This window comes from Manacus candei, unplaced genomic scaffold, assembly GCF_025592945.1.
Source record: "Manacus candei isolate 608988 ecotype Guabito, Panama unplaced genomic scaffold, ASM2559294v1 h1tg000025l, whole genome shotgun sequence".
NCBI classification, from domain to species: domain Eukaryota; kingdom Metazoa; phylum Chordata; class Aves; order Passeriformes; family Pipridae; genus Manacus; species Manacus candei.
In genome coordinates, this window is record NW_026138073.1 from 4364647 (window position 1) to 4379926 (window position 15280).

Below are 15280 nucleotides of genomic sequence, written 5' to 3' on the forward strand. Positions count from 1 at the left end.
GGAAACGTGGCTGCTGTTCTGGGCAGCACAAGCGGCGCAAGCCCACTGAGTCGCGTTTTTGTTTTCTGCAAATTGTTTGCATCGTGGCTCTGGCACTGTGTGCGAACCAGCCTCGCTAATATTTGTACCAATTTCATGCTAATAAAAATCAGGCTGCTGAGACAAGCATGGCTATTATCTCATTCATATGACTATTGTTTAGACCTGTGGTACTACAAAAGGAAAGGGAAAGCGTGCTCATGCCGGGTAATGGTTGTTAACTTCTCACGTGAAGGATTTTCTCTGCAGTTTTTCAGTATTAATGATTGTTGTATGAATGGTCTTCAGGGGTTGTTGGAAGATAGTGTGGATCCTCTGGGTAATCCGTGTCGCAACACAGATGCTGGATTTTTTCCTCTCTGTTCAAGTGACTTAAAAAACTGCTTGATATTTCTCAGTGGTTTCTCCCCCTCAAAAGTCCACTGACATAGCAGGTAACTTTTTTTTGGCAAGCATCGTGGTGCTCGTACAGTGTGAAATATAAGAGAAAATGGAAAATATGCTGCCTGCCCTATGGAGAAAACCCATCCTCCTCGAGGCTTTTCCTGCCTCTCTGAGATCCAAATACACTTTAAAATTTTAAACCGTAAACCCCCATCTTCCTAGAAGAGAGAGCAAGAGAGAGAGAGAGAAATCAAGCTGTGTGTTCAGCCAAACCGCAAGTACAACAAACATATTTTGAAAATATATTGCTAGTCTGGCTTTTTAATGTTCAGAAGTTGTTCTACTTTGCAGAAAAAAAAATGGTGTTTGCAACTGCCTTAAGGACAATTTGTTTAACAGTAGGAGTAATTGCATGGGGAAAATGGAAAGAGTGACTGAAGTTATTTACTCAGATGTTAGTGTAGGTGTGGGGCAGAAAACTCTCTGTGGGAACAGTGGGCTGCTTTTCTTGGTATCTTAGTCTATTTGATGACCATCAAATTTCCCAGCTCACTGGTTTTGTTTTTTCTGGATGGCATGTTTGATTATTTATCAGAAGGGAAAGGGAGTAGCTGAAGCAAATAAACATGTGACCAAGCTGTGTTTTGTTTTCCACTCAGAAGGCCGTGCCCTTTAACAGATATACAGAAAATAATAAATGTATTGTTTTATGATAAAAGGAAATTATGTGTATCATTTTCTTTAGCAAGGCCATTAACCCCTTCTGCTCAGTGGTCTCCGCCTTCTGGCAGCTTGTTGGGTTTGCAGCTGGGAATTAAAAGCACTTAAGCCCCCCTCTTGTGTGGAACGTTTCCATGGATTACTGCTTCTCCCCTTTGGATTTGCTGGATTTATTACATAGTCGCACAGCCCTGGTCATCTCCCGGGTCCTGCTTGGGGTGTGACTGACTAAATGAGAGGCACTTTGAATTTTCAGAAGGGTGCTGACTTCCAAAGAAAACCTTGGCCAGTGCTGCTGGAATCTTCCTGCCTCCAATGCTGGTGTCTGTGCAGCGCGAGGGGTTGCAGCTGTGTTTGGTCCGTTACAGACAGTGTCAATTTATGGGATTCTTCTTTAAATGCCAGGTGTCTAGCATGTAGCGTGTTGTATTTCCTTTATAATACCGGCTTAGGACAATGCTCATTATCTTCCCTGAAAAAAAACCCACCCTATAAACTAAATCACTGTCAGGAAGCAAAATACAGGTTTGCCTCATCTCCGGGAAGCATGTTGCATGCTTTAGCTGCTTTTATGGGATTAAAAGAAACAAGTTAAGACTGTCATGCACATGAAAGGAAACCGAGATGTGGTTTGTTTCACATTGTGCAGGTAGGTATAAATTTAATAGACTGACTTGCTTTCAAAATCTCTCTTTGTCTCCCCGAATCTCATGTCAGTTCCAGCGCGTTGATGAGCTCCGCGGTCTGTAATAGCGCCTGACTGCCGCTGCCCCGCAGGTGCTGGATCGGCAGGAGGGTCCTCCTCCTCCTCCTCCTCCTCCTCAGGGATGTAGGTTTCCTCTGAGGAATGGCTTCAGATCAAAAGAAAGGAAAATTTGCCTGACATCTTGAAGTTGCGTTCAGTCGCAACTTCCGTCGCAAAAACCCTCCATGGCTGGTGGGTCGGGGGAGGAGGAGGTGGATGTGGATGCTTCTCTCCCCTGGCTCCAGGGGGTCAGTGCTCCATGGAGAGCCCAAATGGATGGCAGGGACTGAAGCTGTGGGTTTAGGTTTGAGGGAGGAAAAGTGGCAGTTGAAATAGCAGGCAGAGGAAGGGCTGGCAAAATAAGGACCTGAAACTTCAATGTGATGTGAAGAAGAAGAGGAACTGAGCAGCTTGGGGCCAGGTGACATGGGCAGGGGCTGGGATGGGGGACGTGGCTGGCCCCCCTTGCCCAACAGCTCCCTGAGGGTTGAGGAGGCTCGGGACAGGCTGAGGAATGGGCTTTGGGATCAGCGGTGCAGGATGAAGGTACCCAAGAAGACAGAGGTGTAGCAACAATTGCATCCTGTTGGGCTGGGGATCTCCAGCCCTGGCTGAAGTCCTTGGGCAGGCACCCATGAAGGACAGTTAGAGAACCTATCCATGGGGAAAGCTTCCTCCCAGCCTCCAGCAATTAAAGGTTGGCTCGTGCCCTGAAGCATAAACATTCGTACCTTGGTTTCTGTTTTTATCTTTCCAAAGGTAACTGTAAATGTTCTCATTACTATCTGTGCAAGTGTCTAATCTTTTCTTTCATCCTACCCATGCTCTTGGCACTGGTGATATCTTGTGACAGTAAGTTCTAGGCGTAATTATGAGTTGTGTATTAAGAAAGAAAAAAAAATCCCTTTATCTGCTTTAATTTTTTTTGTTGTTTGTTGCTTCCTGACTTCGTTCAATGTCCCCTTTCTCTTGCGTTATGAGAAAGGGCAAAAGCACCAGATGTACCTTCTCAGGCCGAGTCACAATTTGTGTACTTTTATCATCTCCCCTCTTACTCATCTCTTGCTAAACTAAACACTCCCACCCTTATCAATCTTGCCTCGTATCTGCCGAGGCCTCTAATCATTTTTGTTGCCTCCATCTGAACCTCACCTATTTTTGTTTTATCAGAATCTGTGAAAATTAAGGTTTTTAGAATCTTTTCTAAATTAGGCTGTGCCATAGAAGTTGAGTTGCAGCATTCATTTTCTATGTTTTGGGCTGTCCCAATGCTTTGCTTCCTTCATTCATCCAACAGCAGTTGGATGGAGCGTGGTGAGATATCCCCAGTCAGGGGCTGTATTTCATGGGCCTCTGAGTACAAGTTTGTCATGCAGTGTTTTGGAAAACAAGCTTAAAATATGTTCCCTGTTTTGTTGACCACACAGGGAAGCGCGCAAGCAGCTGTATGCAATATACTATTTATGTTGTAGCAACAAAAAGGCCCTCTTCCTTCTCCCCCCCCACCTTATCCCTCTTCTCTTCTCTATTAAAAAATATGAGAACTTCCCGTGCTTTTGACATCCAAGAAAAACGCGGCTCAGCAGTGAATAGTCCTCCAAATATTCAAAGGTCTGGTTCACTTCTGGATAAACACAGTAGTTTAGAATCTGATCTCGAGCCTACAGAAACGAGCTGGAAATCCCATAAGATTTTTTTCATCACTCAGACACAGTTCAGTTCTGGTTCAGTTTGCACAGGGAGCCAAGATTTGTATCCTTTCTCATTTTACCAGGATGTGTTGGCCCATCCCTCCTTTCTTGCTGGTACAGACCGCTACATGCTGTGAGTCTTGGCATGCCAAAATAAAGAGAACCATTTTTAATGTTTGGGAACTTTTTGCCAGATGCTTTTTAAGTGACTTTGATGAGTCCTGACTGTGACTCTTTAAGAGGGGACAGAAGGTGTTTTTACAGTGTAACCGCCTGAGGATTTCATTTATGCCTCAAAAAAGGGATTTTTGTAGCCATTGTCCCCATTGTGGCTGGTTTGGGGTTCTCAGGTTCCTGGTGTTTGCTGAAGTTGATCTCTTGCCCTACTGCTCCTTGCTGGCTGCCCCCTTCATCCAGGTGGCGTCTGAGTATTGAAGAAAATACCTCCCCCACCTTTTCCCCGAAGTTGGTGGAGTTCATGAAAAAATTACAAAATGGAAATTATTGTTTTGGAGGCAAACTCTGTTGTTCCCCTGTGTGGGGCTGGATCCTTGCTGCTGCAGAGCTGGGATAGCGGGCAGGGATCTTGCCAGCCATGGGATGGGCTGTGGGATGGCAGGGCAGGATCATCTTCCTCCCACCAGCAGGAGTAACCTCAGGGCCCACGAGGATGAAGTGCAGCAGTGCTGGGGCACAGGCAGCTCCACCCTGTGGGTTTGGAAGAAAGGGTTTTTGTTTCCAGTGCCTTTTTCTGGAGGGAATCTCCTCAACTGGTAGCCAGAATCTACTCCAGAGCAAAGAAACTAAGCGTACTGGAAGAAAAATAAAGACTCGTCTTCTTTCCTTATGACTAAACTATTCTAGGAGATGCTTCAGTTTGAGGCACATTGCCAGCTCCCTTGCTCCAGGCCTGCCCCCATCACATCAGGGACAGGATGTGAGCCAGGGTTTGTACATGCGGACCTCCAGGTCCCTTCTCTTTTTCCAGCATGGGAATCACCCATTAGTCACTTGGCCAGACCAGTCTGCTGTGTCTGAGCAAAGCCTTCAGGGCCAGCTGATCATTTTATGGAGTGAAAGATTGCTGTTGAAGCTCCCCTCCTTGATGAGCTGGCTGGTAGCCCTTGGAGGGAGCCAGCCTTGCAGCGGAGCTGCAGCCGAGCGAGGCACTGGGTACCAGCAGCATCTCCCCGGGCTCACAGCATCCCTCTGCAGCACCAGTGGCGTTGGGTACAGAGTAGCTGGAGGAGGATTATTTAAGGAAACAAGGAAATTGAGGATGAGATTGGGATGGGGATTTTTTGAATCCAAGGCTGCTCAGAAGGCTGGACAGCAGGGGGATGGATCACCAGGTTATGTTGCATCCTACCTGTGTCCCATAGCAGAGCTCCCATCCTGCCTGTAGCTCTCCTCGGGCTTCCCTGCTGCAGTGCTGGGAGCAGTGTTGGGGCTCTTGGCTTTGTTTCGTTTTGTGTGTGGCACATAGGGTCAGCAGGGTGGAAATAGGGAGGGAGCACATAGCGGCTCATTTCCCAGTTCTGGAGGAAGATGGAAGAGCTGGGCACGAATGTCAGAGGGAAAAAGTGCTGCAAGAACATCTGCTTCTCTCTTTTGCATCTTCTACATTTTATTCCTCCTCTTCATTTTGGTTCTTTTCCTATTCTCTCTAGTTGGTTCATCTCACCTCCCCCTGTTCTGTTCCTCCCAGAGGAACAGCACTACCCACTGCTGTTGCTTTGCACTATTTTTTATTTTTTTCCCTTTTGCATATTGCTCCGCTCCTCGCTGGTTTCCACACGTTGAGCGGCTCCTGAGCCTGCCGGAGAAGAGCTGCAGCAGGGCTCCCCTTCCATGTGTCTGCCTCCTACCTCTGCTCCTCTACATCTGCTGCTCCAGGAGAAGAGAGTGTCGCAGGAGAGGAGGTAGAGGAGGCAAGAGTGGGAGAGACATGAAGCAGCTCTGAAGCTCGGGTGCATCCAGGCTTCCGAGCTTGAGAGCTGCATCTTGCCGCTCTGCTGGGAGCAGCTGTGGAGTGGAGTGGGGTGTGAGGACAGATGGGAGCTGAGAAAGAAGAGAGATTGCTGGCTGAGTCTAAATTCCCCCTCATCCCACCCAGGAGAAGCAAAGGTACTTGCCTTGCGAGACTAAATGGAAGCAAAAAGCCCTTCTGGGAGGTGGGCCACACTCTGCTGGGAGAGGCGCCTGTAGCTGCCGGCCGGGCGGTCCCTCAGTGCCTAAATCCATCGTGAAACTTGGGGAGAAATAGATGGTGGGAGAACTGCATGCCTGCTGCTGCAAAACCATGCTTTCCCAAACCTCAGTGGGAAAAGCTGAGCAGCAGGGTTAGTTTGTAAGGGCATGGCTATCAGAGGTTAACACAGAAGGTCTTGCTTCTGGAGTCTGGGACCGGGGTAGTGTTATGTTTGCTCCAAGGGTAGATTTTGCCCTTAAAATATCTTCCTTCTCATTTCTCTCTGCTTGTTTTGTTGTATTTTGCTTTTTAATGACCATAACTGAAATAACGGACAGATGATGATGTTGGCTGGCAAGTAACTTTCCTGATTTACTGCTTGGACAGTTCAGATGGCAGCAGGACCATCTCTGATTTCTGGGAACACTTCCTTCCTTCTTTCTCAAGTTGCCTTCCTGATAAGCAGCTTTGTCCACCTGGAAAGGCCCCAAATCCTTAGGAATCTGTAAAAACACGTGGGATCTTGGTTTGTTCCCTCCTTGCAACTTCTGTGTGCATGCTTTCCATTTTGGAGGCAGCCAGTTACTGCACAACTGCCCTGGAAATTGGCAGTCAGACAGGACGCCTGTTTCTTTTGCATCCTCATGGCTGTTGCTCATCTCTCCACCCTCCAATGTACATACCTTTCCATACCTCCTGCAGTTCCCTGGATCAGTCTTTCCATGCCTTATAAACCTCAGGTATGGAAACAAGCTTCTTCTGGTGTTAGAGCCAGGCCTGTTATAGCTGTAAGTCATCATATTTCATTAATAACTGATTGATACTAATATCAGTTGGAGCAGATGGGAAGGGAGGAGCTGGAGCTCTTTTTCTTCAATAGAAATAGGCCAATGGAAAAAAGTTGGAGAGTCGCTGCCTTGTACTGGCTGCAGTGGTGGAACAAGTTAGCAAGAGGCTCCATGCGACTGGATCCTGTTACTGTTTTCCTTATGTACTGACACTGTAAGCAAGTATATGGCACTTAGGCAGCATTTCTATTTTTAAAGTTCTACCCTCTTTTTCCAGTGTATTTCCCTTCCCCAGCCCCCTTCCCGAATCGGGAGTTTTTGGCCACATGAAGTCAGAGGCAGGGCTGCATTTTTCAGCGGAACTTGCCCAAAGAGGATGATGAAACTGAAAGGTCGAGCTTGCGTGAAAATGCCAAATTACAACAGTAACTGGGGTGATAACACTGCCCAGTATTCCGGGCAAACAACAGCTGGGCAAACAAGTCACGTTCTGTCTGTCTTGCAATAAAATTGTCTTGGTCATCTCAAATGTGTACTTTTTCCCCCCCTCCTGGTGCTTAACTAGTTGGGAAATACTAAAGAGTTGCCACTTCCCTAAGCATAGAGAGAGGGATTTTCAGTGGGGCTTCCCACTTGCTCTGTGAATGAAACTGGCTTGATTCATCTCACAGTTAATGTGCTGTTAACATTTTTCCTGGGTTAGGTGTCACCCAGTATTGACTCTCAAATACCATCCCAAATTTGTGCAATGTCTTTAAAGTGCAGCGTTTCAGTTGCCTTTTTACTGGTCTCTGTTTTACGCCAGAAAAATTTCCTTATCTCTGGGTGATTTCCTAATGGATAAGAAAATATCTTGGCAGTTTATTTACTGGATCTTGCATTTAGGTATAGGATGACTTGGCTGGTAGTGAGCCTTTTCTTGATGTTGTCCTTCAGAATCCACATTTACAGTGACCAAAAATGGTGGCACTCAGAAGATGCACTTGCTAGGGGATTCTTTCCTTTCTGTTTTTTCCAGTAAGTGGGAAGATTTCATCTTTCTTTTGCGGTGCAGAGAGGAGGATTGTTGCCAATGCTCTGTGATTAGTGCAGGAGACCAGGATTGGTGTCTGGGTCTCTGGGTGCCCCAAGTAGCTTTGTCCAGGCTTGCAGACTCTTCGGGCAGCGCAGATAATGTGGCTGCTGGTAGTCATGGACCCAAATGTGTGAAACACCTCAGTGGTTTCAGGGGCTCTTGGCATCTCTCGCCTGTCCCGTGAAGGAACAGGCAGTTGTCTGGACGCACAAACATGAACTGTTTTTTCACGGCCCCTGGCAATTGTTCACATGCAAGCACGTGGTGGAGATTTAGGATGTAACTACGGCAGTGGGGAGGAATGTGTGAAAAGAGCTTGGAGATGTCAGAGCACCTGCTCGTGAGGAGAGGGCCACGTTAGCAGAGCTGTTGGCTAGCAGTAAACAGTCCTGGCACCCTTGTTTCAGGACTTGGCAGCAGCAGGAGTTGAACCGAGTCCAGCTTTACTCTCTACTGCCTGTTCAGTAAGTTGAGGACAAGGCAGATGATTAAGGAAATGTGGGGAAACTGCTACAGAAGCTTTTGGAAAGATAAGAGGCTTTGGTCTCCATGTCTGACAGTCTGGCACTTCTCACTAGCATTGAATTCACATGCAAATCAAAGGCAACATCTACTCCCACAGGAAGCTTTATTAATGTACAGGCCTGCTTGCGAATCTCCGTGCTGATGAAGGTTGTGGGACTGACTTCACTCAAATTAATTTCCCTGTCTCTCCTCGTTTGAGCACTGTGCAGCACCGGCAGCCTCAGCAGGGCTCCCACGCCAGCATCCAGCAATGAGGTCCGGGCGGGAGTGGTACTGCCTGGAACCAGGGAAGGGGGTAGAGGTGCGACACTTGTTGGCTTGGATTATACGGGATGTGCCGGCATAATGAGGGCAGGTGTCCACGGGGCTTGAAACATCACCAAATTAATTCCATGAAGACACTCCAAACGGGCTTGAAATATTTTGCGGATAAGAGGAAAGAGGGATGGTGCTTCCCGGGCCATCTTTCTTTTGCACATCCTATGTAGCAGTGCTAGATGATTCTTGGAAGTGCAGCGGCAGTTCTTGCTCTGAGGTAGGAGGGAGAAAAGGCTGAGCAGGAAAACGTAGAAAGGAAGAGGGATGTGGGATCCCTGGGTTCACCAAGGACACAGTAGCTACTTGATGCAGATGTTCAGTAAGAACCAGATATGAGCTATAAACAACCTTCCACATCTTAAACCCGAGCTCATCCGGTGCTCAGCTTTTACTGCTGTCAGTTATGTATAAGTGAAAAAGCGAAATCTTGAGAGGAGAGATGGGAAATGCCATTTCAGTCTGCAATCCTCTGCAATGTCACTGTGCTGCCATCTCACCTGCACCTGCCTTGTTCTCCCTCTGATGTTCCTGTCCATCCTGACTCCTTGTGTCCACAATGCTCCCTCCAGCCCACTTTCATTGTTTTAAATCCTTTCCTTCCCACCCTGCTCCACCCTCTGTGCTGGTCCCTCCCTCTCACCATCACTGATCCCACCAGGTCTGTGCCAGGACAGGTGACAACCGGACATGAAACAGTTATTGCAGATGTCACCTCTACTGGAGACCCTCACAAGGGTGGGTGTGCAGGTGCAGGTGGGCCTGGAGCATGGACAGAGCTCTGGCTTTGCTCCGTCAGAGCTTTGCCAGTTCAAGCCTGTCCCTGAGGACAGAAATCCTCATCACTGTGGGGTCAGCATGATAAGGGTTTATGGTGGCAGTGGCCACCCCAATGAGCTGCACAGAGCTTTGTGGCCCGCTCCAGTAGAGATCAGGCATTTCTTGCATGGCTACTTGTTCTGGGAATCTTCAAAAATTTCTGGCAGCCAATTTAATTGTGCAACCTCTCAGCTGCCAGAACGGATAGAATATGATCATATCACATGAAATGCATGCAGGGTCTGCTATAGCAACTGTATTTCAAAGAGACAACACATATGGTGACTGGTTCTTTTTGGAATAATATCTATAAGTTGATGATGTTTTATTCAAAAAGGCTGTAGCTTGAAAGGTTAGGGATGTTCTGATTGTTTAGTGTATGATTAAAGAAAGGCTTCTGTGTTTTTTTTGGCCTATTGAATCTAATTACTGGGAACTAAAATGATCATTTGATTGCACATTTACCTGGAATTATTCTTCTGCAGAGCCAGTCTTAATAATATATAATAATATGTTGCGCTTGTACTGTATAGAGCTTCTTGTCTGAGCAACTCAGAGTGCTTTACAAGTATTCATTAATTAAATAAGCCATACAACACCCCTGTTAAGTAGGTGAGTATTTGTTGCCCATCCCCTTAAGTCTTGTAGGTTTTATTTCTGCTGCCTCTGCCCACCCTTGAAGATGCTTTTACAGCTAAATAAGCTAATTCAATAAAAATAACATTTTTTTAACCATACTTAGAACTTTCTTCATAAAGATTTCCTTTGTTCCATTGTATTTGTTGGTAGGCTGGAGGGTCTTCTGGTTCTTGATGCTGCACCGTGGTGGGGTGGTTGTGTGTGTGTGAGCCCAGATCCATATGGGCCTGCCCTGGTGTGTGTCCGTGCCCAGCAGCTCCCTGCACCTCTCACAGGGACACGGACTGTTTTAGAGGTGTTATGGGTGCGCTGAGCTCCGACCAGCTTGAGATGCAAAATCTGGTGTTACCCTCACCACACCAAGCTCTGTTGGAAATAGCACCCTGCCTTACAGAGTTTTTGTGATCTGGTGCAGACTTGTTATTAAATTTGGCAGGATGGCTTGTTGCCAGAGCCCAGTAGGGTCTCTCCTCCCTGTTTGCCCTGGCCAGCAGTGGCAGTTCTTCAACGCGCCGAGATGACCAGTGTCTCTTCAAAAGTAAAAAGATGGGTCTAGGCCATAAAATAACAAGTTTTTACTAGGGGGTTTGGATCTGAGTTTGCAGTACTTGGTATTAAATCTTTCCCAGCAGTTCTGCACTGAGATTAAACACTCTGCAACTTGAAGAAGCAAGTGAAACCCGAACCGTATCTGACTCCTTAATTAAATAGGTATTAATTAAATCACTCAGAGAACATACACAGTAGGAGTGGGGAAGGCTTTTCCCCTCCTTCCATGTAGGCATCTTGCAAAGGGACTATTTTTCTTGTTTAACATTAATGAAGTCTTCAGCCTTCCCACTTTTCCACCTACACATGTACTGAACGTCTCCAAGGAGACCAAGGAGGCCCGAGTCCGGTGCTGGTGAATCCTCTGGGAGCAGCAGGCTGGGGTCTCACCAACAGAGCCTCAACTGTGCCACAGTCTGTCTTGCAGAGATCATCCTGGCATCCCCTGGCTGGGGAGCAGGGAGGGAGCCAGGGCAGGGACTTGCTCTTCATCTTTTCCCTCAGGTTTTGTCTCCTCTTGCTTTCTTTTCTCTACCTGAGGAAGCATTCAGGCCTTGCAGAGCGGCAGGCTCTGATGTCCACAGGCACTCTTCCTTTGCTTTGCATGAAATTTTGCAATAATCCCCCACACATCATGCCTACTCATGTTTTTGAGGTGATGTCCTTTGTCTCTCCATCCTGTAAGGTCACACTGTCCCTTTACTGCTCTGCCCCCTCCCGTTGAGTCCCCACAGCTCTGTCACAAGCCATCAGTGATTTTCATAGGATCATAGACTATCCTGAGTGGGAAGGGACCTACCGTGATCATCGAAGTCCAGGTCCTGGATTTTGGCGGGGTGAGATGCTGTCCCTGCTTTTCTTTGCATTCACTCCAGCTCCTTGCAGCTTTCTCAGCCTTCAGCACAGTGCCTCTGACACTCAGCATGGCTCCACTTGCTGCTGCCTCTCCTCTTCCTCCCATCATAACCTTCCAGAAACTTCTCTGATGTTCTCTGGCGCTCAGGAGAGCAGACAGTGGTGGGATGTCACCACACTGCATGCAAGTGCTGAGTTGTTGTTTTTGTGGAAGTCACTGCTTTCCTCAGTGGAGGTGCATCAAGAGTGGAGCAGTAGCCCATGACCAGGAATTGCCTTGGTTCTGTGCTATGTGTGTGGCTCCTCATGCCCTGTTTGCTGTAAACTCAATGCTCCAACCTCTTTCCCCACAGGCTCTCCAGGTGGCACGGCAGCTTCTCCTGCAACAGCAGCAGCAGCAGCAGCAACAGCAGCAGCAGCAGCAACAAGTTAGTGGATTAAAGTCTCCGAAGAGGAATGACAAACAGCCAGCCCTTCAGGTAAGGGGAGCCTGTGTGCCTCTCTGAGGGACTGGGGGCTGGAAAAGATGAATAAATGCGTCCTCCTCATGAACACTGGAATAGCACCTTCAGGAGCTGCTTTCCAGTGTGTCCACAGAGCGGCTGGGGCTGGTGTAAGTGGCAGGGGGAAAATCCCACCCATGGCATATTTACAAATCGTGAGCGTGTACTTTTATTAGTGTCTGGTAGGGTTGGATCATGACAAAATGGAATAGCTTTTGTTACTGTGTCAGTGTGCATAGGAGATTTGCATTAACATTTCTGTTTGATTGCTGTTCCATTTGTAGTCTGTGTTCACTCAAACCGTTGATTTGCTGTGTCAAGGATATTAGGAAATACTAGGATATCATATCATCGGTGTGTTTTTTCCCCTTTTATTGTCTGCTGATTTATGGACATCTTCAGAAATCAAATCTAAATATTATATAGGGCTTTGTGCTGTTATGAATTCAGAGAGCTAAAACCAATACAGCATTCTCAAACAGAAGATGTATGCACACATATGGGGCTTTGGAGTACATTCTGCTAGTCTTGTGGGATAAATCACGGGGAGTTAAAGACAAGAAAGACCTATTAGGTCATGTATCACATTTTCCTTTTTTTTTTTTTATGCTATTCTAGTGTTAGAAATCCCAAGTGGTGGTGGGACCGCTGTTATTTTCCTTCGGATGGTTTTCCATAACAAAGCACACGCTCAGGAACTTTCCACTTTAATTCTGTCCTCTTGCTCCAAGTAATACTGCTTGTATAAATACTGAGTCAGTCCCTTGCTTTGCCTCGTGTTCACAGTCCTCAAACATCTGAGATACTAACATGTACTTGCCAGTTTTGGCAAATTATATGTATCTAGTTCTTTATGTATTCCATAAACTGGCACTTCCAGACCCTTGACCACTTCTCTGGTTTGCAGCTGGTTATTGCTTTTATTACTGCTCTCTGCAATTGCAGCGTGTCCCTGGATTTTTGATAATCAGTTCCTGAATGCAGCAGTTCAGCTGCAGTTGCACAAAGCCCTGTAGCTGGGACATTTATCTTATCTCGCTCTTCTATATCTGATGCTTCAGCCTCTGTAGCCCCAAATTCTTTCCGGGTTTTTTTTTTTTTCCCCTCTTGTTGTCATAGCACGTTGTCAAACTCATGTCTGTTTTGCTCTTTCTATTTTTTTTTTTTGGTTTGATATACTATCACCATGAGTTCCCTGACAGCATTGCTGCTTCTCTTGCCTTTTATATGTGCTTCAGATTATTTTCCTACAAAAATACGGATCCTAGACTCTTTAAATATGTAGTAGAATATGGAAGATAAAACCAACATCACTAAAGGCCTTGACAGTAAAGTGAGAGGACCTGATCCTGTGGTTCTTACCCAAATAAAGCCGATGGGGACTTCAAGGGAAGTTTTGCCGGAGTGAGGAATAGCTATTAACTGCAGCCCTTGGCCCAGTGTGGACAACTTCAGGCTTTGGTGTAGTGATTTCATCTTCAAAGCATTTTGCAAATACTAATCTCCAAAACATCCCCAGAAGGAAAGTCTGATAAGTAAGTAGCATTATCCCAGTTCTGGACTGGGAAACTGAGGGAAGCGGGTTAAGCGACTCGCTTAGGATCACAGAGGGAATTGGGTTTAGAGGTAGGATTAAGATTCATGAGTTCCTGGCTCCCACCTCTGTGCTCCAGCTGCTGGACAACACCTCACGCTTTACAGCCGGGCTATTATTCTTTTGGAAAGTATGAGGCATTTTGTCATTGGGCAAATATACGTTTTATTGGCAGCATCGAGAGCCGTAATCCAAAGCGTTACATTAATGCTTTCAAAAATATTTTATTTGGTAAATCCATAGCTGATCCATATGCCTTTTAATAGACTCTTCCACTGGGGACATTTTTAATGAGAGATTGTGCTGGCTAGGTCCAGTGTCAGGTACTAAAAGAAGTGCTTTGTTGTGCAGATGTCTTAAGAATAGCTCCAGAGGATGAAATATGACTGTGTTGACCTTTCAGCTGTGAGCTTATTTGTCAGGATTCAAATAAGTTGAAAGGATCAAACCAAACAGTTTCCGTAGTCAGACTGGGAATTGTGTTGCAGAGGTCAACAGTGAAGGCCACATCGCGGATTCCATAACATAGCCAATTGTTGGTACGTATTAAAGTACTGGAGCAGCTCCTGCAGTCAGAGACACAATTAAAATTCTAATTTATTAATGTATACAGAGAGCTGGCCCAGCCTGTCACTCACTGATTCAAATGACTGCCCAGTCTTTTTTTTTTTTTTTCCCCTTCTCACTCCTGGTGCTGTTGCAGTCTGAAATGTACTGGAAGTCCTCTTGGATGTAACACCCCCAAGTGCATCCTTGTAATGAAAATCTGTTGCTGAAAGGAAATGGTGCTGCTGGGGGTAGAATTTTTGAGTAAAACTGCACCCACACAAGCACCCACACCCCCTGAGTTGGGATGGGGCCACGGTGACGAGACGACGCCTATTGCTGACAGTACATAGAATAAATGTCAAGGGTGGGGGAAGTGAGCCCGTTTTTCAGAAGTTTGCCTAAATAATGAACAAGTCATCCTTGGGTTTCATTTATAAATATAGATGTCTCATTCAATAGCCACAGTGGTTAGCAGTCACCTGGGTTTTTTTGTGACAAACAGGCTTCATGTATAACAAGAACACCATAGGCGTCGCTCATCCCTGCTGTGCTTGGCGAGGGCACTGCTGAGCAGCACCCAGCACGAGTGCTGGGGAGCTGTTTGCATGGAACAGGGAGGGGGGCTGTTTTCCTGGGCTACTGATTCTCCTACTAAAATGCTCCATAGGAGGGGAAGCCAGTCCTGGGGCTAGAAGAGCTCCCTTGGTCTCGGGCTCAGCACTGGGATGCTGGCAGGCAGGCTGGCACCTGAACCCCACCGCCACAAACAGATGTGGAAAATTAAACTAGTAGACACTGTGTAGCTAATCTGTTACTGCCTTGTGGATGATGTCCTCTATTCCTTCTTTATTCATTGGTCAAATAACCACCGTACTTAAATATAGCCCAGCATCCTGTGGCCACACTGGGACACGGTGCCTTCAGTAGCATTTACGTGACAGTGGGTTCTTCAATCATGTTGGCCTTGACCTTGGTAACTCTACCTGAAGATCTGCTTTTAGCAAATTGTGAGATATTTAGTGTATAAGAACTGCAGGAGTGGAGATGTGCTCTGCTGATAGCTGAAAGAAACCCAAATCTCCAAATACAGGATGACTCACATTTTGAGCCTATCTCGCACTGCCGTGGTTTAGATTTGGCAGTGACCGCCGGTTTCACAGCCTGATGACACAAACAAAAGAAAATTGAAAGTTAAGAAATGGATTTAGTAACCAGCAGTTGGGGAAAGAACATAAAAAATATCAGTCCCACAAAAATTACTGGAAGTGAAAAAAAGACTAAAGTCTGTTTGATAATATA

General features: G+C 46.4%; 1 protein-coding gene across 20 annotated transcripts in view; it reads left to right on the forward strand.

The window, feature by feature from the left end:
* The window catches only part of FOXP1 (forkhead box P1), a 380386-nt gene that overhangs the window by 256464 nt on the left and 108642 nt on the right, over window positions 1–15280 (forward strand). For all 20 annotated transcript variants that reach the window (XM_051788661.1, XM_051788668.1, XM_051788662.1 and 17 more), the window contains one exon: window positions 11689–11814. In XM_051788661.1, coding sequence (XP_051644621.1) covers window positions 11689–11814 — 126 coding nt within the window. The remainder of the gene's footprint in view (window positions 1–11688; window positions 11815–15280) is intronic.